The 25,244-nt window shown below is 34.8% G+C and overlaps 1 protein-coding gene and 1 long non-coding RNA gene across 6 annotated transcripts in view; one reads left to right on the plus strand and one right to left on the minus strand.

Moving 5' to 3' along the window:
* LOC307164778 (uncharacterized protein) overlaps positions 1-8,534 on the minus strand; it is a 32,564-nt gene extending 24,030 nt beyond the window's left edge. For 2 of the 5 annotated variants that reach the window (XM_079881862.1, XM_079881861.1), the window contains exons 1-4: positions 8,196-8,533; positions 5,897-5,926; positions 5,598-5,639; positions 1,532-1,579 (exon numbers count right to left, since the gene is read on the minus strand). In XM_079881862.1, coding sequence (XP_079737988.1) covers positions 1,532-1,579; positions 5,598-5,639; positions 5,897-5,926; positions 8,196-8,259 — 184 coding nt within the window. In that variant the 5' untranslated portion in view covers positions 8,260-8,533. Of the gene's footprint in view, positions 1-1,531; positions 1,580-5,597; positions 5,640-5,896; positions 5,927-8,195 lie in introns of all 5 variants that reach the window. The other 3 variants (XM_079881863.1, XM_079881860.1, XM_079881864.1) reach the window with 3 other exon arrangements.
* A 2,455-nt stretch (positions 8,535-10,989) lies between these two features.
* LOC307164467 lies at positions 10,990-24,130 on the plus strand. Its single transcript, XR_013822285.1, has 4 exons — positions 10,990-11,497; positions 17,072-17,161; positions 20,618-20,691; positions 24,067-24,130. It is a non-coding gene; the product is annotated as an uncharacterized lncRNA (long non-coding RNA).
* The last annotated feature ends 1,114 nt before the right edge of the window (positions 24,131-25,244 follow it).

Genomic DNA, 25,244 nt, shown 5'->3' on the forward strand with positions numbered 1-25,244 from the left:
CAGCCAGCCTTACATGTTCGAGCCAGAGTCGGAGCCGGAGCGAGATGAAAATGAAGACGACGAACCTGCAGAACAACGTCTTCATATGGATGTATCGCAATGGTGTGTTACTGTATTTATACATGAAACTTTGGTCTTCCGACCTTTTACCACCGTGTCGATTTATTTTGATTAATATGTGCGAGGGAGAGAGAGCAAGACAGCGTCTAGTTTGGAGACGGTGAAGTCTTGTTTACACCTTCGCCTGGCTCCGAAGAGAGAGAGAGTGCGTGTGCGCGACCGGGTCTCTCTCTCTCTCTGCTCGTTCTTTCAGTTAAACATGCGCCCTGTCACAAGCGCAGCAGTTCATCTACATTAGACGGTGTAATGAAGAGTGTGGGTTACTACATCCAACAACCGATCATTTTAACTTACCCTCTCGTAACTTCTGCATCCTTTAGCTTGGACTACAAAATCACAGCGAGAAATAATAATGGCGGATTGCTCGAAGTGTTGGGCTGGAAGTCTATGTCCTTATTTGGCAGTTCCACTGCAAATACTGTGATATAGTTCACAAAACGTCATAGAGAACAGAAAAATCGGAACAGGTTGAAAAATAAGGCCAAAACAGAATATAAAGATATCAACGAAGCACCTGAAGAGAATAATTTCAACTTTTCTGTACTTCTAAACACTCCAAATATACAACAAAATGCATTTAAGGGCTAAAAAAGTGGATTTAGCATGATATGTCCCCTTTAATAAATACAAAAGTTGGGTGACCCTCCCCTCAACAAAGAATAAAAAGAGCATGACCCTCCCCTATTTTCCTCCAGTGGTCCATTCCATAAATACCGAACGGTCCCATTATGAACCTTGATCTGAAGGAGAACACAAGAATAACGAACATTTTTCTTTTCTAATTTATCATCAGATGGACAGATCATTTCTCAGGGGAGGCAGGGCTTATCCTAGACACGCCCGTAGTCTGACATGTTTCTTGTCCATGACACAAGATTTTAGGAGTCAAAATCTGACACAGTGACTATCGTAACAGATAAAGAAATCGTGTAATCTGAACCTGGCATAAGGCAACCAGGTAACTTCCATTTTTAAGTTAATGTGGTTCAGATAACATAATATTTGGAGTTTCTATTTATTAAACCAATCTCCTTTATTGTATTAACTCAAATTTTTAATTTCAATGAACTCAAATTTTTACAGTGTAAAGTTGCTGCCTTAAATTTTTAAGTACAATCAACTTGGACGTTTAAGTCATTTCAACTTAAATTACATTAAACTGACTTAAAAAAAATTAGTTGAATCTTGTATATAACTTATTTAAAAAAAAGATGAAAACTGCTTTACTTATTTTGATGAGTTAAAGCAATATGTTGTCATAATTCATTGATCATATGATTTTTCACAGTGACATCAGTGGTTTTCAGACCTCATACTTTAACACGTAGCGTCTCACTCGCGCCTCGAGCGAAACACAACCTTTGGCTCATCTCTCCTCAAACGCACAGGTGACGATAAATCAGATACTCACGCGCTCCGTCGTCTGAAGCAGGCGCTAAATCTTCCACGGGTGTGTTGTCTGCAAATATATATATACAATCCATATGTTACATGTCAGGACAGTTCTGAGATTCTAGCGTAAGATTAGAAACATTCAGCCGGTGAGTTTATCAAGAACAAACCTGTTCAAGCACCCCCCCGCCCCCCCGTATCACGTTTACAAGAGCCGTTCATTACCAGTATCAAATGAATGCCTTTATCAATATCAAATGACACTTGCTTAATATTAATATTAATACAATAAGAGCTGAAGACATTTACCATCACAAACATCATTACATGCAAACATCACTGAAGAAAGTGGATAGAATAATTAATGGTCTTAAAGGATCGTATCATTTACTCGTTCTCATGTTGTTTCCTACACTGTAAAAAGTGAATAGTTGGATCAACTAAAAAAAATTACTTCAATTGGTAACACCTAAAGAAATTAAGTTTTCTCAACTTAAATTATCACGTTTTATTGTGAAAAATCTGATAATTTAAGTTAAGAAAACGTAATTTCTTTAGGTATTACCAATTAAAGTAATTTTTTTAAGTTGATCTAACTGTTCACTTTTTACAGTGTACACTCTCATGATCAAAAAAGCAAGTCTTTTAAACTCAACTCTGTAGTAAAAGTTGCTGCCTTTAATTTTTAAGCACAGTCAACTTGGATGTTTAAGTCATTTCAACTTAAATTAATTAAACCGACTTAAAAATGACATGAGTTGAATGAATTTGAACTTGAGTTGAAAAATGAGTTGATTCTTGTATTGAATCTTGAAGTTGAGTTGTAAAAACATATGTTGTCATAACTTATTTATCCTATTTTTGTGTCGCTTTTTACTGATAATCTTCCTCTCAATTTGCTTATTTTAATTCATGAAAGCGACTTTTAATATGTTTCGTTCAGTTTTCATTTTTATTTATTTCCAGACCGTAATTTTAGTGATTCAACTTTTCTGCAAAATTTCTTATTTTTGTTTAATTTTATTTCAGCTTATTACTAACAATGATTTTTAATAGTTTTAGTTCAGTTTAGTTTTTATTTATTTCCATTTAGCGACTGTACTTCTTCAACTTCAATTATTTCAGTTAGTAGGCAACATTTCTCATTTTTGTTTAATTTAATCATTATATTTGATTTCAGTTTTATCTTAATTACTAGTTTTAGTTCAGTTTTAGTTTTTTTTTTATAGTTAGTAACTTTAGTTCTAGGCAACATTTCTCATTTTTAATTTAATAGTTATATTTTATTTCAGCTTTATTTTAATGAAAACGACTTTGGTAACACTTTATTTTACAGTGTCCTTGTTACATATGTTACATGTACTTACCATAGTAATAACAGTAAATTATGCATAATTACATGCAACTAACCCTCAACCAAACCCTAACCCCTAACCCTATAGTAAGTACATGTAGTTGCTTATTATTACTCAGTACTTAAATATATAATTACACTGTAACAATGACACTTTAAAATAAAGTGTAACCACGACTTTTAATAGTTTTACTTCAGTTTTAATTTGTATTTATTTCCAGTTGGTCATTTTAGTGCTTCAACTTTTCTGCAATATTTTTTTTTTTGTTAAATGTTATTAATATATTTTATTTCAGCTTTATTTTAATTACTGAAAATGATTTTGAATGATTTTAGTTCAGTTTTAGTTTTCTTATTTCTAGTTAATAACTTTTAATAACTAAAAACGCTGTATTCTGTTGTCAGGCCAGTAGATGGCGATGCCACTTTGTAAATATAGACATAGAATTTCTATAGACTTCTATAGACGCATGCACATGTCACCACTTTAACAAATTCTTGTTTTTGTAGTTTACAAGGAGACGATAAAGGTATCGTTTTTAAAAACGTACACTTTGAAACCCATTTTCAATAGTTCGCGTTTTCAGAACTGAACGGCCAAAATGCATAAAAAGTTTTCATTTTTAGTTAACCCTGATCACAGATCCCCAAATGAAGGTGTCTTTTGATGTAAACTACACCTTTAAACTCTAAATATATCTAAAATGCAGGTGTTCGTGTTGATCGTCAGTGTGTTTCGCTCTAAACACTTTTAATATGTGTTTTCAGAGCATGAGTCGAAGCACAGGCCCGTTAGTCATTACAGCATTAGAAAGAAATGCTGGTGGAAGAAAGACAGTTACTTCACTAGTTACTAAAAAAACCAAACAACAACTCTGAATCGGTGCCTTTGAGAGCTTCACGACAAAAAGTTCACTTCATGCTCTGAACAAAGATGAAGTTTAGAACAGGGCGTCCCAAAGCACAAAACCTGGTCAGTGGTTTATATTTGGAGAAAGCCAGAAATGTCTGCCAACGGTTAGAAATGGTGGGGAATCATTAATGATATGGGCACACGTCTCGAGAACGTCATCTGATCGTATCCATTGCTTGAGAACATGAGGCCGTTTTACAGGACGCTGTGTAAACTGTTCTGTGTAATGACTGAAGGATCTAAGGAGTCTTAATAGTGCGTGTGTGTGTGTGTGTGTGTGCGTCAAGAGAGCAAGCGTACATCTGTGTTGTAAATAAGTTTGGAATCATTAAAAAAAAAAAAAAAAAAAGTTTATGAAAGAGTCTCTTCTGCTCACCAAGACTGCATTTATTGGATCATAAATACAGTAAAAATTGTGAAATATTATTAGAATTTAACATAGCTGTTTTCTATGTGAATATATAGTAAAGTGTAATTTATTCCTGTGATCAAAGCTGAATGTTCAGCATCATTACTCCAGTCTTCAGTGTCACATGATCCTTCAGAAATCACTCTAATATGAGGATCTGATGATCAAGAAACATTTATGATTATTATCAGTGTTGAAAACAGTTTCATATTTGTGTGGAAATTGTGATGCATTTTATTTTCCAGGATTCTTAGATGAATAGAAAGTTCAGCATTTATTTGAAATATAATCTTTTGTAACATTATAAATGTCTTTACTGTCACTTTATCAATTTAAATGAATATCAATTCACGAACCCCAAACTATTTGTTTGTGGTTTCCACAAAAAAATATGCAAATCATCATATTAGAGTGATTTCTGAAGGATCATGTGTCAAATCATAAAACAGCTGATTTACATTCTAATAATATTTCACAATTTTTACTGTATTTTGATCAAATAAATGGTGAGCAGAAGAGACTCTTTCATAAACATTAAACTTTTGACTGGTAGTGTAAGTTTAAAAAATAAATAAGTATCTTGATTTAAATTCCCTTGATAACAGTGTTGTACAGGACTGATTGAATTATTTAATTTAAATGTAAAAAAAAAATGTGTTTATGCTACAAATTATGAAGTTCCTATAACTCAGTGTTGAACATTGAAGCCATTAAAAAAAAAAAATTATATATATATATTTTTTTTTTTCGTGCAACTTTTATATTAGAATTCATTTCTTCCAGCAGAATGGTGTAGTATCAAAATACATCTGTAAGAAACAGCAAAGAATGGACCAAATTCCTTGTTAGGTCCGAGATATTACAGTACAAAAGTGTATTAAAGTGTTATGTTGTCCAACATCTGCACTTCAACAGTAATGTGCATCTATAGGAAGCGTAATCCTTTCAACAACACGAACGAAATGCGACAGAGACGTTCCCGTAAATTCAATCACACCCGTAAATTTCTCCCATGATAGAGATCTCACTCTTTTCGTTATATGATGTCGATCGGTGGTTCTCAACTGGTTTCGCCTCAGGACCCCAGATTTGTTTTGTTGGATATCAAGTAGCGACAATAACAAACCCGTATCTCATATCACCTACGTCATATTTTCTTTTGTTTTTCATTTAGCTGCTGGTTTTTAGGCATGAGGGCTGTCTGTGTACATTGACATCTATTTAATTTGACTTCCAATTACTTGACGTCAACAACCAAGAAGGACATCTGAAGGGTTTCCCCTTTTAAAAGCTGATAATTCTAATATCATCTGTTGATTAATTGTGTTTTTAGCATCATTCCTCCCGGTTACCAGTTGAGAAGCACGGCTGTGAATTGTATTATTCAGAGATATGAATCTTATCATCACCTTCATCAGGAACGGTCTCAGCAAGGTCATCCGCCGGAGACTCTGAATGTGAGATAGGTAAATTAGCAACCCATATTTATCATCTTTATTGTGTGCCAGGTGATATATTGAACAACGTCAAAAGGTTCACTAGAATAAACACACTGCTCTTATGAGGTACTGTAAAATAAACCTGACGTTAGAGCTGTAACATCTTAGCCAATTCTGCTTTTTATTGCTTTGGCAGAGAGCAGAGGAAGTTTTCTGGAGAAGGGTGTGTTCGCTAAACAGCTTTGGCAGTTATTATAATCGAAACTTACCGCCATTCTCAGCACCTTCCACTCCATCTTCTGAAAAACAGACAAAAACAGCGTTATATAACATTCGATTGAACCTAGCATTCCCAAACAACTAATAAATCCAGTAATATCTGGTTCATTAACACGACCAGTCATACGTTTGAGTTAATTTAAGCTTTCATTTTTCATGATATTGCGATGCACAAATTCGCCTTTTACTGCATATAGACTTTACACTTTACAATACAATCCCATCACAATATTAATATCATCAATAACTAACAATGATCAATACATTATGGTCAATACATTACATTAGTTAATAAAAGTACAACTATATTTCATGTTAGCTCAAGTTCATTCAATAATATTAACTGGGTGACACTTTAGTTTAGGGTCCAATTCTCACTATTAACTAGTTGCTTATTATCATGCATATTGGCTGTTTATTAGTACTTATAAAGCACATATTAATGCCTTATTATGCATGATCATAATCTACATCCCTTAATCACTCAATACTTAAACTTAACAACTACCTTACTAACTATTAATAAACAGTAATTTTAAGTTTATTGAGTCAAAAGTCGTAGTTAATAGTGAAAATTGAACTCTAATCTAAAGTGTGACTATTAACAGATATTACAAATAATAGTGTTAGTAATAACATCTAAATCTCAATCTAAATCTCTTATTCGTACTGTACATTTAAATGTTATGATGCACAAAACAACTGATTTTAGTAGTTTATTGCTTTATTTTTCATTTATGTTACAGACAAAGGAGTTTAAAATGTGCCATTTGGTTATCAGTCATAACATGATCACAATTTTGATATCAAAATAACTATTATTCTAAAATGTAATAAGGAATAAGTCTGCAACTAATGAAGAGATGTGGTTTAAAATGATCCTTTATTGAACCAGACACAGCTTCAGTTTAAATGCAAATGTAGATTGTGTAATCTGTCATTGGCTTTGTTTTATTAGGGAACTCACACATGAACTTCACGCTTCTGGGATCATAAAATGACGCAGATCCACCATCTTTCGATTCAAGAGAAATCCTGCTTGTATTTCCACAATTGCTTATGACTTCACCACACTTATGTGATTTACTTTCCTCAAGCTTTTAATTTCAACCGCCGCTCTTTGAGGTTTTTGGCACAGTTGTCAGATTAAGAGACAAAAGAAGTTTACCCTGTGAGTACGAGGAGGATGGAGACACACCTGTCCACACAAACACACACAGGAGCCAGTGAACAAAGACGGTCGCCCTCACAAAATAAAAAATCCAAGGCTGTAGGAATGAATGCATTAGACATCGCTGTGTGTTGGGGAGAGAGAGAGGCACGCAAACTCCCTCGGGTGAATCAAAAGCATCCCTTTCGTAACTCCAATGCCTTTTCCGTGTAGGGTGTGTCTACATCTGGGACTAGATTGAATTTCTGGGACTACACCTCAGTCTTTCTCAATTTACAACGTTGAACTAAATGCGTGTCTCCCGTCTACATCTGGATGAAATTTCACATATTTGCAGCAAACACCCCCATAAATCGCCATAGACATTAAGAAGGAACATGTTTCCCCAATATTCAGATTTTTAATGGCCTTTTTTAAAAGTCATTCCTCCTGATCCTAAACATTTGGTTCCATCCTGTGAATATTTCAGAAGTGTTGTACATGGATGAAGTCATTGAGAGACTGAGCAGCCAAAGCTGTTAGTCAAGAACACAATGTACAAAGAGCTGGGTAAGACTTTACAGCTTCAGCATGTCTAACAAGTCATTCTCACAGGGTCTTATTTTAGTGATCAATAACACATAACTCATAATGCTTGAATTTACACTCATATATATGTATATTAATAGTCATTTTGTGCCAAACACGTGATCCTGGAGCTGATCTAGACTCACTCTACTAAACAAAGACATGCATGCTTCACATTTCATCTAGGACTTTCTCTTTGTGATATGTATTAATTTTACAATATTTATACATGTATAGTTCATAAATACACACTTAACAAGCATGGAGGCAGAAAATAAAGAAACTTAGGGTTACACTTTATTTTAAATGTAATTATACATTTAAGTACTGAGTAATATTAAGTAACTACATGTACTTATTATATGGTTTGAATTAGGGTTTGGTTTAATAATGCATAATTTATAGTTATTAATATAGTAACTACATGTAACATATGTAACAATGACACTGTACAATAAAGTGTTAGCAAACTTTGGTAGGCTACTTTTCTATAAAACGTGAAAGAAAGTTTTTTTTTTTTTTTTTTTTCCTCTGGCAAAACTGTTCCTTACCTTGCATCTTTACTCCAGTCACGATTAAACTTCCAAGGACGAAAATCCACACGTATGACATCATTGTGGCTTGAATGAAACTGAGCTGAATGAGGTCTCAAACGAATCTTAATGCTTTTAACGCGTGTAGATTTTCGTAGTACACTTCGTGTTCGCACGCATGTGGTTGGTGTGCAACTTTCCGACAACCTTTTGTTGTACAAACTTTCCTGGGTGTGCAGCTCTGAATCTAATGCCCACCCACATGTGGGATTGACTTGTGCAGGATCCAATTGCAGGTTTGACTCAGTAAAGTCTCATGCACGGAGGATGCACGAGGATCCCCTCCTCCCTCTCCTGTATCTGTATCATATCATGACATTAGCTTCAACAAAAGCATGCATATCTAGACATATAGCGCAGTGGATGGCGTTTTTACTGAGAGAGGTTATTGATCCATCTGTCTTGTTTCTCTTTAGAAACCTCATTTAAATTCATAGCGGTGTTTCTTCTTGACATGCATAAACAATTCAACCATGTGTTACATGCACAGAACGCCCTTTGCCCTCTGCCGTGCAACACACACCCGAACCCGCGACACGAAACAGCGCGTCTCGACAAACGCTTCCTAAACGATGCGAAGGAACTTCTCCAGAACAACGAAACGAACGAATGAATGGAGCTGTTTTAAAACCCAGTGAGCTGCCTACCTAGGCATCGGTTTTGGCTTTCTGCTTGCTAGAAACCCACCCATGCCTCTAGGTTTAAGACACAGCTCCATTCATTCGTTTCGTTGCTCTGGGGAAGCTCCTTCGCAACGATTAGGAAACCTATTACTATTGAACTTGAGCCACCCAGCGGGCGAACAGTGTGGCAAGCCGTTTTAGCTAAAAGGGGTGGTTGATTATGATTTCACTTTTCTAACTTTAGCTAGTGTGTAATGTTGCTGTTTGAGCATAAACAACATCTGCAAAGTTACAACGCTCAAAGTTCAAAGCAAAGGGAGATATTTGCCTTTACAGAAATCGCTTTTTAAGGACTACAACAAACAGCTGGTAGGACTAGTCAAGTCAAGTCACATTTATTTATTTAGCACTTTTTACAATACAGATTGTTTCAAAGCAGCTTTATAATGTATAAATAATGCAACAAAGTTTGTTTCCAGAAGAAAATAGCGTCACAGTCCAGTCTTAAGTTCAGAGATGTCTCATTTGTGTTGTAAAAAAGTTATTAATTTAGTTCATTTATATATATGGCCGCTCTGGAGAAAACCGTGATGTCATCGTCCAGCTCAGTTCAGTTCTCATATAATGGTGTCAATGCAGACAGATCAATATTATTGTTGAATATTAAATAAAATGTTAATTTTTAATGTCCCCAACTAAGCAACCCAAAAGCCAATGGCAACAAAGGTGAAAAAGGCAACAGAGCTTCCTCTTGGGTTAGTGACATCACAAACCCTAAAACTTACGTAAACCCCGCCCCCGGGAACGCGATTTAGTAGCTAGGAGTTGCTGTGCGAGTAAACCTCACTCCTCTGATCTCAATAGGCGCTCTAGCGTAAAACCTCACTCCTCTGATCTCAATAGGCGCTCTAGCGTAAAACCTCACTCCTCTGATCAGAGGAGTGAGGTTTATTTTACATCTTGTGAAAAGGGCATTATAGGATTAAAATGTTAAAAATGTATTAAAATGTTCCCAGAGTTTCTTGTCATAATTGCATTTTTACTAGTAAGAATTAAATTAGAGACCTCTCTAATGTGGGTGCTCGACCATGGAATCAGGACCTATGGTATTAAGAATTGAATTGTAGAGCTCTCTAATTTGAATTCTTACTAATAAATCAATTGCAGAGCTCTGTATTAAAAATAAATAAATGGAAGTCAATGGAGACATATGTCTAGGAAAAAACTATTTGTAGAGCTCTCTAATTTAATTCAAGTCACACCGTTTTGATAGGCTTTTTTAGGCTTTTTTTTTATAACGGGGGAATGGATTTGGATTTACTTTAGAGACAGTTTCCCCTAGAAATTGTTCAGTTTCACAAATTTAGAGACTGAAATATAGTAGCATATTTTCTTGTAATACGCACTACAATAATCGTTGTTTTATTTACGACTTTAAGAAAAATATTTTGCAGTGTATTAACTTAGTTTACAAGAATTTCACCTGGCGTTATTAGACGCTCGCGAAATCAGCGATCGCTTGTCAAAGTCCTCCCGGGAAGTTCGTATTTACAAGGTGGGAAGTCGGTTCCCTTTCGTCGGAGCAAGATAGCGGTGTAGCCTACATTCTCTAAGCATATTTAACACACAAAAATGCAGCAAGGTTTTTTAAACTCTACTTCTAGAAACACCAAAAATGTACATCAGGTCTGTTTAGCTTTTTTAATGTTTTTAATTAAGTCACTGTTGACTTTATCGTTGCACACGAGCAATTAAATTGTTATATTACAATGTAATTATATGTTGTGCAGGGAATTAGCATTTTGTTGTAAATAAAAAAGCCGGACAATGTCACTGCTATAGGCCTAAATAATATACGTCTCTCACTGACACGCCCCCAACTCGTAAACATCGGAGCTTAAAGAAAATCCCGAGCTTCCCACTCTTATTTACGACTTTGTGGTAGCGTTCATGTGCGTTCAGCTCGTAAATACAATCTTTTCGACGCAACATTAACCACGAACACTCACCATCAACCATCAGATGTTGACGAAAGAGTGGTTTGGAATGTTATAGTTGTGTCATAAACATGTCACAAAGTAAGTGTTTTGTTAAAGTAAAAATATAGTTTTGCCTACATTTGGTTTCATATGCAAAAATGATTCCGCAAAACGACCCAACATGCCCCCAGAAATCTTTAAACCCTAAATCAATCAATGAGAATGCGGTCTCCCCTTCACGCAGAGCTTCATTGGACAATTCCATCTGATGAAGTTGAAAAGGCGAATCAACCTGTTCCACACCAGAGCCTCTGAGTCTCTCCTCTCCAACATGATCAAGACAATCTGCCTTTCTCTGGATGATCGCTCGTGATGTCTTCAGCTCTGAATAATTCGCGAGGAATGTCAGTGCAGGAGATTCCATCAAAACCCAAAGATCTGCTCAGATGGTAGAGCATCCATGCGCCTCAGTGGACTGTTGCGAACTGAACTGAAATGCAGTCTCTCATATCACCAGTGACTAAGGCTATCCTTGTAGCGCTGTTTATTTTTGCCATTTTGCTGATCCTGTATGTAATACTGTGGTATATATGCAGAGACGTGGACTGTGATCACGGCATCTGAAGCATTGATCAGTGGAGAAGTCAGGGTGACCTCGGTAAGTCCTTCCTCATTAACACCTAATCTTTCCTGCATCGCGTAATAACAGTGGATAGAAATCATAATGAGTTATGAATCGTTCGTTTTCCAGTACATCCGTTATATCTCACTATTGAACGCTTTGAAGTGATAGAAATGTCACTCTGCAGTGACTCAAGCATCTTGTTCATTACAATGAAACGACGCGCGCGCTTATTTACCAATAATTGAATGCATTCGTTATCCATTGAGCTCAGGAACAAATTTTGCTCGCATGCACGTTCTGCTAAGGGTAGTTTATGGTTATTACAAATAAATTAAACAATAATATTCTTAGAACGTGATGAATCGGTTCCCCAAAATAGCTAAACACGAACCATGCATAGCCTATTAACGATAAGATCGATAGAGCATAAAGGTGAGTCCAGTTTCAATTTCCAAGCATTTCAACGCAGATTCCATTGTCGAAAACAAGTTACTAGTTAAACAAAAGTCCAAAGCATGCAAACTGCATCTTCACAAATTAAACAATTCTTACCCCATTTTGCATCTATAAATAGGCTCCTCCAAATATTGCAATCGATTGTTTGTTTGTTTTTTAACTTACATGCTACTTATATTTGTCTAATGTTTTGGTTTTTAACACATTGGATTAAACGTTCCTCTTTCCCTGGCTCTGACCGCAGCTTTGCAGCAGTTTATCGCAGTCTGTGGTCTGTGAACTTGGTAAAAGCATTTCATTCGTGCAGATCTGGGACTTGAGGAGACTAGCCTGTATAAAGGGTATAAAGGTTTTTCTGCTTCCCTATAGAGATCGCGAACAACACTCTTCTTTTACCGTGTTTACTGTCTTCATGTAATCCTTAAACGCGTGCCTTATATCTCTCGGTTAATGAACGTTAGTTGAAGCGCTATAAGCTGTGAACCATGCATATTTTCATGCTCGACATGCTCACATTATTGGTTAAAATGGCCATTATGGGTTGTGAAGGAGAACCCAAGGGCAGATGCAAATATCCCCCACTGCAGTGTGTTTGAGGAGCGCACTGTTGAACTCATCTCAGCAGGGTTCACTAACACTTACACTGCTGTTCCAACCAGATCTCACGGCAATTCGTACGAATTTTACGAGGTGGTTAATTCGTACGAATTCATACGACCTCATTCGTATGAATTCGTACGAATGACCTACCCCTGACCCCTCCCCTAAACCTAAAGGTCACTGGGGTTTAGACAAATCGTACGAATTCATACAAATCAGTCACATTTTACTCACTCGATTCCACAGTCAGTTTTGCATTTACACCTGTCACTTCGCAGAATAGAATTTAATCTGGCAAAGTTTGGCAAATTTATTCATGCATATGTCAAATCAAGTGTTTTTGAGTGAGGCATGAAGATCTGGGTTGAAATGGTTAAGTTTATTGTCATTCCCAGTGTGATCTGGAATGGGAACAGGCAGAAGGTGCATCCCCAGATAACTCATATCAAGTGCTCCTGCTGGTCCAGTGCTTCACCACTGTCTGCCTGTCTGTCACTCAACAGGTTTTGATGGTCATGCTGGGAATTCACTTGATCTGAATCCCTTTATTCAGTCCTTTGAAGGCAAAACGGCAACGCTTTGTAAGACTCGCTTGTATATGAAAAGCTCCACATAAATCTATATTTATTTGTGTTTCAAAGCAGTAATGATGGAACCCTTCAGTGCATCACTGAAATGTCATTCTGCTAACATTCTCATCTCCATTCAGAGGATGCACTGGCAATCGGATGATTTATTATATGTTCGAATCCTGGTTACCATATTTTTACTAATTAGATTCAATGCATTTCGTGAAAAACAGCAAAAATCAGGTTAAACAGTAAACCTTTAATATTACTTCTCACACATTATGTTTTATTTTTAAATTTTTGTGTGCTTTCCTGAAGCTCAAACAGTGGAGCAACGCCAACATCTTACATTCGATTCCCAGTGAAATTAACATTCCTGAACTGATAAACATGTACTCTTTCAACACCGAGTACATTTCTTTGGATAAAAGTGTCTGTGAAATGCATGAATGTAAATTGAAATACCCTCGCAGTGTAGTTGAAAAGACATAATTTTTTCATTTTTAGTTTGGGTCTGTGCATCTGCGGTTAACCATGAAATTGTGCACGATCATTAAAATCGTCATTTCACAACACCTCAGAGTGACGAAACTTTGCATGCATGTTTATGACCCTAAATGAGAAATTGATGTATGGAGGGAATATTTGTTTTTAATGATCCTACAAGCACCATCACAATATGAAGAAAATATTTTATGTTTTATGTTTGCAAAAACAAATGCATAGAAATACAAAAGGCTGATAGGAAAAAGCATATATTTGCCAAATCATTAATAGCCGTTATTAATAGCCTATCTCATGAGTCTCTCTTGTTTTTGCATGTGTTCATAATTTCTTTGTATGACAGTCTGCACAAAAATGTTTATCACTGATTATCACAAATAAAACAATCGACTTCAAGAACAACTTTGCAATATGTCAATTTTCCTAGTTTGGACATCTGTTTTAGGTCACTTTACTGTACTTTGGACCTCATTCGATAGTGTCAATGCAATCAAATGGATAATATTACTGAATATTAAGTGTGTAACTGAGAAAGCATCATCATCTGGCCGGCGGGTGTCTGTTTAAAGTCTTGCCCGTTGTGTTTGGTCAGGTAGAGGAGGAGGAGGAGGCATCAGAGATAAGGAACTCCTGGAAACGTAATCGAGTGGCAATCATAGAAAGTGGGCCAGAACGGGTTCTCTCGGGACGAATCTGAAGCAGTCCATGTTTCTCTCCTGCGAAACCGCCAAACGCTCACTTTCAGCTGTCAGTCGGGTTCCTTCCAGCCAAGCTGCTGTGTGACACAGGAGATATAATAAAGTCAGACATGGATGCGCCAAAGAAAAGGGTTTATAAATAGACCATATGAGTCAACCGTTATCTAAAGTTACATTTTTAACTGCCTGTTGGTGTAATCCAGATTTCAATTGGATTAGAAATGCTCTGCTTACATGGCCGGCAAATTCCGTGTGGTTACATTGCACACATTTTTATTTTATTTAGCTACTAAAAAGTGGGTAACAGTTTGTTTTGTATAGAATTGTTCTACAGTCTATACAGTATTCAATGCAATCACAGCAGAAGTAACTAATTAAATCACAAAACAATCACAGAGAGATGACAAGACTCAATGACAAACTTAACCAGAACCAGGTGTGCAACGTAATTAGTAACCATAACAACAAATGAAGAGCGGGAACGTTGGAAACAGGAACAGAACGCAGGAAAACAATGTGATGCAAACTAAAAGTCCAAAAAAACAGAACATAAATAGAGTTTGGTGATATTATAGTTACATTTTGCGATGATATAAACAATCAAGCAGTGGAGAGTTGCTATATACTATATAAATATATAGTATATCGCTTTACCTGAGTGTACCTTATATGTCCAGGTAAGGTTGGATATACATATAGTAGTTGTATAATTTGTTATTAATTATTAAATTGTGTTATTAATTCATTATGTGGTGATCTTGAGACCTGTTGTGCCCACATGAGTGACGTCCGGCCGAGGAAAATTCACAGCTTCACTCTTTATTTAATATTATTAAAGATTTTGTAGTAGTTGTGTTTGGAGTCGATGGTTTTATTTGTGATAATAATTTGGCCAGAAATTACGAACATATGCAAAAACAAGAGAGAACCAATGAAATATTAATAACTGATTATGATGTAGTCAATGTTTTCTTTGTCAGCTTTTTGTTTTGCTGGGTTTTTTCATATAAAATAAAACCTATAGCTGTAGTTTGCCTTTTTTTTTTTTTTTTTTTTTTTTGTCATATAATATTGTCATATAAATACTTTAACCAAGTTTAGTGTTTTGTTTTTCTCTCATATTTAACATATTAAAAAAAAAAAAGTAATATTTTCCAAAAACCAGTCTTATGGGTAAATTTTTTTAAAATTGAGATTTATACATCACATGAAAGCTGAATAAATAAGCCTTCCATTGATGTGTGGTTTGTTAGGATAGGACAATAGTTGGTCGAGATACAACTATTGAAAATCTGGAATCTGAGGGTTCAAAAAAATGGAAACATTGAGAAAATCTCTTTTAAAGTTGTTCATTTATGTTGGCGATTGTGCAGCATTCACTCACAGAAATACATGTTTTATATATTTACGGTAGGAAATTTACAAAATATCTTCATGGAACATGATCTTTACTTAATATCCTAATGATTTTTGGCAAAAAAGAAAAATGTATAATTTTGACCCATACACTGTTTTATTGGCTATTGCCACAGATAAACCCGTGCGACTCGAGACTGGTGACGTGATCAGGGTCACACATTTTGATGGTTAAATCGAACATATAGGGTCATTAAAAATAAATATCCCCTCACTTGGCCACTATACTGTCTAATCTCAAGGTCATTGTGAAATATACAGCAAGTCTTATTTAATTGCCTTTCGGTTTTCTCTCAGCACATGCACGGAAAACGTGAGTAATATTTGGAGCAAATAATCTGGCTCATGGCAAAGTCATCCTGAATCGGATAGTCAGAAGCGTAACGTGTGGCACCGGTGAATGCTTTAACATCGGCTGGTAATGAACAACATGGCATGGAAATGTTTGCTCTCGCTCTCTCTATCTCTATCTCTCTCTCTCTCTCTCTCTCTCTCTCTCTCTCTCTCTGTCTCTCTCGCTCTCTCTGTCTCTCTCTCTCTCTGTCTCTCTCTCTCTCTCTCTCTCTCTCTCTCTCTCTCTCTCATAACTTGTCAGCACTTCTTGCTGATTCTGGCACTGAAACTTCAGGAGTGTTTTAGCTCAGTGTTTACAGGAGAATGCGTGTCTTCAACGGAAGTGAGCATTGAGAAAACTATTCAGTGTTTTTAGCCAAACAATTATCGGCTGATAATCTTGAAAATGGTCTATTATTATTATTATATGCTTAAAAACTCTTTGTTCTTTAGCAGAGTTCAATGTATGTAAGTTCAACCTACAGTCAAACCTAAATTTATTCAGACTCCTTCAACATTTCTCACATTATCTCAGTTTATTCGCTATAGTTTAGAAACTGGTAATGAAATATGAGCAGAACTCAGTTGATATTTGACTGGTTTTGTCCGTCCTTCTGTTAGACTGTCTCACACATGAATTATGTTGAATATCTGTCAGCTGTTAAATTTAACTACACAATTAGATAATACCAGTTTAGCTCAACCAATCACCAAGCAATGCTTCATTGTGTTCAGTCTGTGTGTAAAAAGAGCATTAGCAATTAAAGACAACACACTTCAGCAAAACATGATCAGCTCAAAGTGTCCCAATCAGTTTTATATATTTTACTGGTAGTCTCTGTATGAAGAATATTTGGGTATAATATGTCACAGTTTACTTTATTCTGCTCTCCTCACTTACATAAATGAACTATAGTGTCCTGCACACACTAGTGAAACAATATCGAAAATTATATCTGGTGTCTGAATGACTTTTGCTTTAATAGCTTCTAAATAATTTGTTTTGTTCTTTATTTTATTGTTTTGTTCAGGTTTGCCCAAAGAAAATGTCAAAGTTGCAATAGTGACGTGTGGCGCCAAGGACTCGGATATGAGCCGGTCAGACAGCTGACCAATAATAGGTAACGTCCAGCCGTTCCTTTATTTATTATAATATAATCATCCGGCATTGAGATCTGTGCTTCTGTTCTGCAGGAATGACCAAAGTCAGCTTGGATTGTGCATTACGCCTCAGAAAATGTTATTAGGACGTTCAAATAAGATCACTGGCTTTTTCAGATGTACCAGTCTGGCTTTGATTTATAACATTGTACATTAATAATAATAATAATAATAATAAAACACTAAACTGACCATTTATCATTGAATTTCCAGAAGAATAACTGTATTTGTGACAGATACGGTTACTGTGATGTGTGTTATTTTACTCTCCTAGTTAAAGGATGGGCGAAAACATTGGCTTTTCTTGTTTCTGAAACAATTCTTAATCTGTGCTTATGAATATTCTATGGAAATGCAGCTGTAATGCATCACAGATGTCGTGCCGGCTGATTGTTGTCTGTTATAATGTGTTTATGAGGAAGATTTTTGATAATCTTCTCTGCATATGTCCATAAACTTCAAGAGCTTGTCAATCAAACACAGCAGATTCCAGACTAAATTCATAATTCAACTGAACAGAATTGAATTGAATTAAACTGAATTGAATTGGCCACTTCACACAAGATGTTGAATAAAATGACAGGAAGAGGAATTTACTGAATTCAAAGAAAATCAAGTCAAATAACAGAAATTTTATAATTTTTGTTTACTATTATTTAATCATGTTTTGATAAATGTATTCTCTGATATGTATTTTTTGAAGATGTACGCCATCATTTCTGCTTACCTTATTTTGGCTTTTTATCTCTTAATTGAAAGTCATAATAATTTCTTAATTTTTGTCATGTCATAATTTCGACTTGTCAGAACTTTTGTTGTTGAAGATAGACATATTTAAGCACATTAATGAAAATAATAATTTGGACTTTTTATCTCATAATTTTGACTTTTTAATCTCATAATTTTGATTAGTCAGACTTCATAATTTCAACTTTATCATAGATTTTTTTTTTAATATCAGAATTATTATGTAGTATGTCATAATTATGATTTTTGTCCTAATTTCAAATTGTCATAACTTTTTTGTTGAAGATCTAAACATTTATAGACAGTCACTCACATTTTATTTAAACCTCATAATTATGATTTAGAAAAACAGTCATAATTAGGAATATCTCATAATTTAAAATGATTTATCTCATACTTCTGACTTTTTAATTATTACTTAGTATGTGATATTTATGACTTTTCCCTCATAACTCATTAAAACTTTTTATGTCAGAATTTCGACTTATGATATATCAGAACTGTTTTTGCGTTTTTAAGCAGTTTAATGATTCATAATTTCACATTTTTCAATCTCATATTTGCAACCTTTTTTTAATCTCAGAATTGACTAAGAAAAACTTGAATTTAATGAAATTTAATAAGTTTATTCTCAAGATTGTATTTCGACTTTTTTCGCGAAATTTAACGAGTTTTTTCCCAAAACACAACAACTTTATTCTCTAAATTTAATGAGTTTATTCTCAAGATTGTATTTCGACTTTTTTCTCGAAATTTAACAATTTTTTTCCCAAAACACAACAACTTTATTCTCTAAATTTAATGAGTTTATTCTCAAGATTGTATTTCGAGTTTTTTTTCTCGAAATTTAACGAGTTTTTTCCCGAAACACAACGACTTTATTCTCGAAATTTAATGAGTTTATTCTCAAGATTGTATTTCGATTTTTTTTTCTCGAAATTTAACAAGTTTTTTCCCGAAACACAAAGACTTTATTCTCGAAATTTAATGAGTTTATTCTCAAGATTGTATTTCGATTTTTTTTTCTCGAAATTTAACGAGTTTTTTCCCGAAACACAACGACTTTATTCTCGAAATTTAATGAGTTTATTCTCAAGATTGTATTTCGACTTTTTTCGCGAAATTTAACGAGTTTTTTCCCGAAACACAACGACTTTATTCTCGAAATTTAATGAGTTTATTCTCAAGATTGTATTTCGACTTTTTTCGCGAAATTTAACAAGTTTTTTCCCGAAACACAACGACTTTATTCTCGAAATTTAATGAGTTTATTCTCAAGATTGTATTTCGAGTTTTTTTTCTCGAAATTTAACAAGTTTTTTCCCGAAACACAACGACTTTATTCTTGAAATGTAATGAGTTTATTCTCAAGATTGTATTTCGACTTTTTTTTCTGAAAATTTAACGAGTTTAATTTCGCATTATAATGACTTTAATCTTGAAATGGTTTTATTTTTTTATTATTGCTTGGCCCTAATCCTCTTCCGTAATACACAGACTTGGTCATAATTAGTTTTTTTATTTTCTTATTTTATATAATAGTTACTTGAGTCATAACATTTTTTTTTTTTTTTTTTTTATGTAGACGTTTTGCAGCAGATTTCTGAGCTCTTGTGAGACTCACAGCGGTGTTGCTCGTCCCCTCAGCTTCAGCACAGTTAATAGGAGCAGATAATTAGGTTATACATTTAATTCCCAGAAGCCAGAAATATTACCTGGCAAATTAGCGCCTCTAGGCTTACTAACTACTATTATTAATGGGATGATAGTGAAGTTCTGAGTTATTGTCGCGATGTCGATATGTGTCAGATTATAAAACAGCCAGTCTGATTGGATGAGCCGCTGCAAAACGCAGATTTCTCTGATTTATTAACAGCATTTTTATGTTGCATGCATTGCATATCGCACGTTCACCATGCAGAAGGCTTCAGTCTGTGGTCGACCCGAAATGCTTTTCAGTGGCCATTGCAGATATAAATATATCTGACGATAATAATAGAGCAAATGAGATGCATAAATGGGTGTAACAATATATCGCAATACAAAAATACAACAATATGTATCGTATAGTTCACCCAAAATTTTTCAGAGTTTGAGTGTCAGTTCTACATTAAACTACTATATATGATGTTGAATATAATGTATAATAATGCAATAGGGGAATATTTGTGTGTCCTGATAATGCCAAATGTCTGATGTTACAGTAAAAAGTGGCCTACATTATTTTAAATATATCTAGTGAATGTGAAATCATATTCATCTACAATAATTCTGTATTTTCATCTTCAGAATCATGAATATTGTTATTCTGGTGTCTCTATTGTCCTGAGCTTTGGGTTTCCAAGCCTATTCATTTACACACACAATGTAAAAGCAAATATAGCATTTTAATCAACAATTAAACCATTTATCATATGTCTTGGAGTATCGTGATAATATCGTATCGTGAGTTCAGTATGGGTGTTATTTATAGGGGTGTTCAGTGGGTCTCGTTACACCCCTATAAATAACACTTATTTTTGTACAGTATTCACTATGATACTTAAACACTGTTCATCAGTCAAGGGCTCAAAATGGACAAATATGGAATGAATAATAAGTGTGTCACTTGTGCACCGCATGCAGTTATTATGTCATAAAACATCCGCTAATAAAGGGTTTTTGTCCAGCGTTCAGCCTCACATGATGAACGGGAGGTTCGGCTGCTGTGAAGAAGCTTTGTGAGGAGACCGAGACGCTCAGGGTGAGTCGAGCTTTTACATCTCTCACTCGTAAGATGATGACCATCAACGAGCTGTTTATGATTTATGATTAATGAAACTAACTCTCGTGTAGGACATCATCACAGGGACGTTTGAGACGTTTCAGGTTGTGGAGACGCACAATTAATGCTAATGCACGTCAGAATTTATTATGTTATATGTAATAATTTTAAAAAAATCTCATAATTTAACATGGTTTATCTCATACTTTTGACTTTTGAATATAAAGATTATTTCTTATTATGCCATATTTATGACTTTTTCCTCATAATTATGACTTAGTATGTCATAATTATGACTTTTATGTCATAATTTCGAGTTATGTCATAACTTTTTTGCTGCTGAAGACGTAAGAAATGTTTAAGCAGTTTAATGAATCATAATTTGACTTTTTCAATCTCATCATTTCAACCTTTTTTAATCTCATAATTATGACTAAGAAAAACAGACTTAAGTTAGTCATAATTATTATGTTTCTCGTAGTTTCATATTTTCTTATTTTACACCATAGTTATTCATGACAATTGTTTTGAATGAGCTCTTCATAAAATCTCTCACTCATAAGATGCAGAGATGATGTTACTGACCATCAATGAGCTGTTTATGATTTATGATTAATGAAACTAACTCTCGTGTAGGACATCATCACAGGGACGTTTGAGACGTTTCAGGTTGTGGAGACGCACAATTAATGCTAATGCATGTCAGAGTTTATTATCTTGAACTAACTATATGTAATAATTTTGTAAAAATCTCATAATTTAACATGGTTTATCTCATACTTTTGACTTTTATATATAAAGATTATTTCTTAGTATGTCATATTTATGACTTTTTCCTCATAATTATGACTTAGTATGTCATAATTATGACTTTTATGTCATAATTTTGAGTTATTTCATAACTTTTTTTGCTGTTGAAGAAGCAGTTTGAATGAATCATAATTTGACTTTTTCAATCTCATAATTTCAACCTTTTTTAATCTCATAATTATGACTTAGAAAAACAGACTTAGTCATTATTATTATGTTTCTCGTAGTTTCATATTTTCTTTCATAGTTACTTGAGTCATGACAATTGTTTTGAAATGTAGACATTTTTTATGAGCTCTTGGTAAAATCTTTCACTCATAAGATGCAGAGATGATGTTACTGACCATCAACGAGCTGTTTATGATTTATGATTAATGAAACTAACTCTAGGACATCATCACAGGGACGTTTGAGACGTTTCAGGTTGTGGAGAGGCAGAATGAATGCTAATGCACGTCAGAATTGATTATGTTGAACTAACTAACAAAATGTCAGTGACAAGCTAAAGACAAGCTGGAGAAAAACAGGCATGAAGTGCTTTTATATGGTGTGCAAACAGTTATTATGTCGGAGCCGCCTGTCGTCTCTTCACATAAACACGGTTTAAGAGGAAAACACAGTGTGTCTGTAGTTAAAGCGTATGTTCTTCTGCATTTTGGCGATGTTGTTTGTGCATTTTGAAGAGAACAAGCCACAGAATACAGTGTTTTAGTGGCAGTGATGTGCTCCCGCTGTGATGAACAGAGCCAGTTTGTTTTAAAGCGTAGTTTCTTGAAGATGTGTTGGTGGTGTTTTCAGGTTGCCCAGCAATGCTTCTGTATGGACAAGCCTTAAACGATTCACTCTAGGCTTTAGTGAGTTATAAATCAGTCAGGGAAGTGCAGGTGGCTTCCCATGAGCCCCTGCTGGCGTTTGCTAGGAAAAGACGAGCCGCTGGATACACATTACAATCAGTGGACATTACTTAACCCTATACAGCATACTTAGTTATCAACATGATCAGAAATGATGAAACCAGTCCTTCTGTCGTCTGAGTGATAGTTTAGACATGTTTAGCAAGCGTCCGCCTTCGGCTTGTGTCTTTCTGCTGTCAAATCTGCACTGGTTTTTAAGTAAACATAATAAATATTGTTAGTAATATTTCAAGATGAACACTTACTGGACTGAAGCAACTTTGGTTAACTTGAAATACATCATTTTTAAGTCCCCCTGTGGTGAAAATCCAGCTTGTTGTTTATGTGTCTATGTGCTGTTTTTAATATGCTTTTAGACAAACCATGTGTAAATTCATAAGTCCTTGTGTATCATTGGTTTAGAGCTCACAGGGATCAGAGTTTGCTACAGAATGTGGAAGATCAGCTGGAAAGTTGCAAGTTATTTTCACCTATTTGCATTTTGTAAATTTATTTCTTAGTGTTTTCCAGAAAAAAAAACAGAAAGTAGAATCCAGCTACTTAAGGGAAGAATGGACAATACAGAGTAGCGTTTCTAAAAGCATCGTGAGCCTGATGCCGGGGTCAGACTACACAACATTTTAGTCTTTTACGATAGTCAGTGTGTCAGATTTTGCAATGTTGACTCCTAAAATCCTTGTCAAGAAACACGTTGCTTCCCGACCAATCATCGCTTGCTCGTGCGTGATGTCACCGAAGAGGCGGAGCTAGCCACTAACTTAAAGTCCCCCTGTAGTCAATAATTGTATCCCTTAAAACTCATCTTTGATCATCAAAATTACGTCATTTAAACGTTTTTTCCTTGAATAAAATTCTTAATGCTTTAAAATATCTTGAATGTAACTCGACACCGTTGCCTCATTTAGTATGCGTGGTTCTATGAATATGCAAATGAGCCCCGCCTCCACTCACTCACTCAGCTCAGAGATCCACTGGTTGACGATCACACGTTGATCTGATTGGTTACAAGGTAGTTTGTGACGTCAGAAACACCAGCGATTTCAAAGTGTGTTTTTGAGACTGTCTTTGGTTCACTGCAGTTTTAAGGAGGAAATACTCAGCAATGCTGTCGACTTATGAATTTACACATGATTTGTCTTAAAGCAGATTAAAAACACCACATAGACACATAAACTACAGTAAAAACTGGATTTTCACCACAGGGGGACTTTAAATCTTGTCTTCCACTGTCGTCACTTCCTTTTATCCTTCCACTCATTAACATTCGCTCCACCGGATCCCACAGCTCGTGGCCCCGCCCCTTTAAATGCATATGCATATTAATTTACATAGAAAATACATACTTTACACTGCAGAAGCAAGTGGTAAGTTTTGTATGTTATTATGCATAATCAATATACTATGTAAATGTATATGCATATAAATTTGAATGAATATTTCTATACACAGATGCACATTATATGCATTTAAATGTATATGCATATACTATACAACAATATACACTGCAGGAATAGTAAGGGTAATATGTTAGCATGCTATTCTGAAGGTGAACTTATTTTGTGTGTGTGTGTGTGTGTGTGTGTGTGTGTGTGTGTGTGTGTGTGTGTGTGTGTGTGTGTTGAAAATGCAGTTTTGTCAGTCCCTAATGCTGCTGATGAACCTGTTCAGACAGGAATATGCCGAATCCTCCCAGCAATCTTCACACCGTGATTGAACGAGTCGTTTCTGTGGCATCACTTGAACATCAAGCCTCGCTCTCGGCAGACATGACACTAAAAGACTTTTTCCCGAGTCACTTGTCACGGAAGAGGCAGTGGGACACTAGGAAGGGCTCATTCATCTGGATGGGATTCCTCAAAGTTTCAGCACTAAATTAGGAGCATGAGTCACTCTAGATGAATGATTCATCTCAGGTCTCATAAATCTCTCTAACCCTGTGAGGGGATTGTCTCTCTCAGAAGCTGATCTCTAATATCTGCTCTCTGTGACGAACACATCAAGACATTAATAACCTCAGCCAAGAGATTTTACATAGACTCAGTTCATTAAGATTTCCCACAGTTAAAACACTTCTATCTCAGAGTCAAGTGTGAGATATTCAGCTTAGTTGGTAGTTTGACGTCTTGATGAGAGAAACGCTGACAAAACTTTGACAAGGTTCATGTTCATTGAAAATATACACTGCAGAAATAGTAAAAGCATAGTTTGTCATTTTGTAATTTTTATATAGTAATTAAATGTATATGCTGTATCCATATGCATATTATATTCATATAAATGTACATACTTTATAGAAAATACATAATTCTACAATATTCTATATTGTGTTAGTTTATTTGCATATACATTTAACGTATAAGCATATTGATAAATGCATACAAATGTATATGCATATCAAGTTATGATATAGAAAATACATAGTATGATATTTTGCATTTTCTATATAGTCTGTACACATGTGTAAAATATCTTTATGAATATGCATATATGCATTTAAATTGATATGCATACAAAGTGATATGCATATAGAAAATACATAACATACTATGTATTTTCTATATTGTATGTACATTTATATGCATATATCTGTACGAATATGCATATTATATGCATATTAGTTTAGATACTGTATAGAAAATACATACTAAACACTATGCATTATATTATATATTATATTTTATTATATATATTATATGCATATACATACTAAAAAGAAAATACAAAATGACACTGTATTTTCTATATCGTATGTAAACTTATTTGCATATACATTTAATATATATATTTAATATATATATTTAATAAGCA

The sequence above is a fragment of the Squalius cephalus genome, assembly GCF_949319135.1.
Source record: "Squalius cephalus genome assembly, chromosome: 9".
NCBI classification, from domain to species: domain Eukaryota; kingdom Metazoa; phylum Chordata; class Actinopteri; order Cypriniformes; family Leuciscidae; genus Squalius; species Squalius cephalus.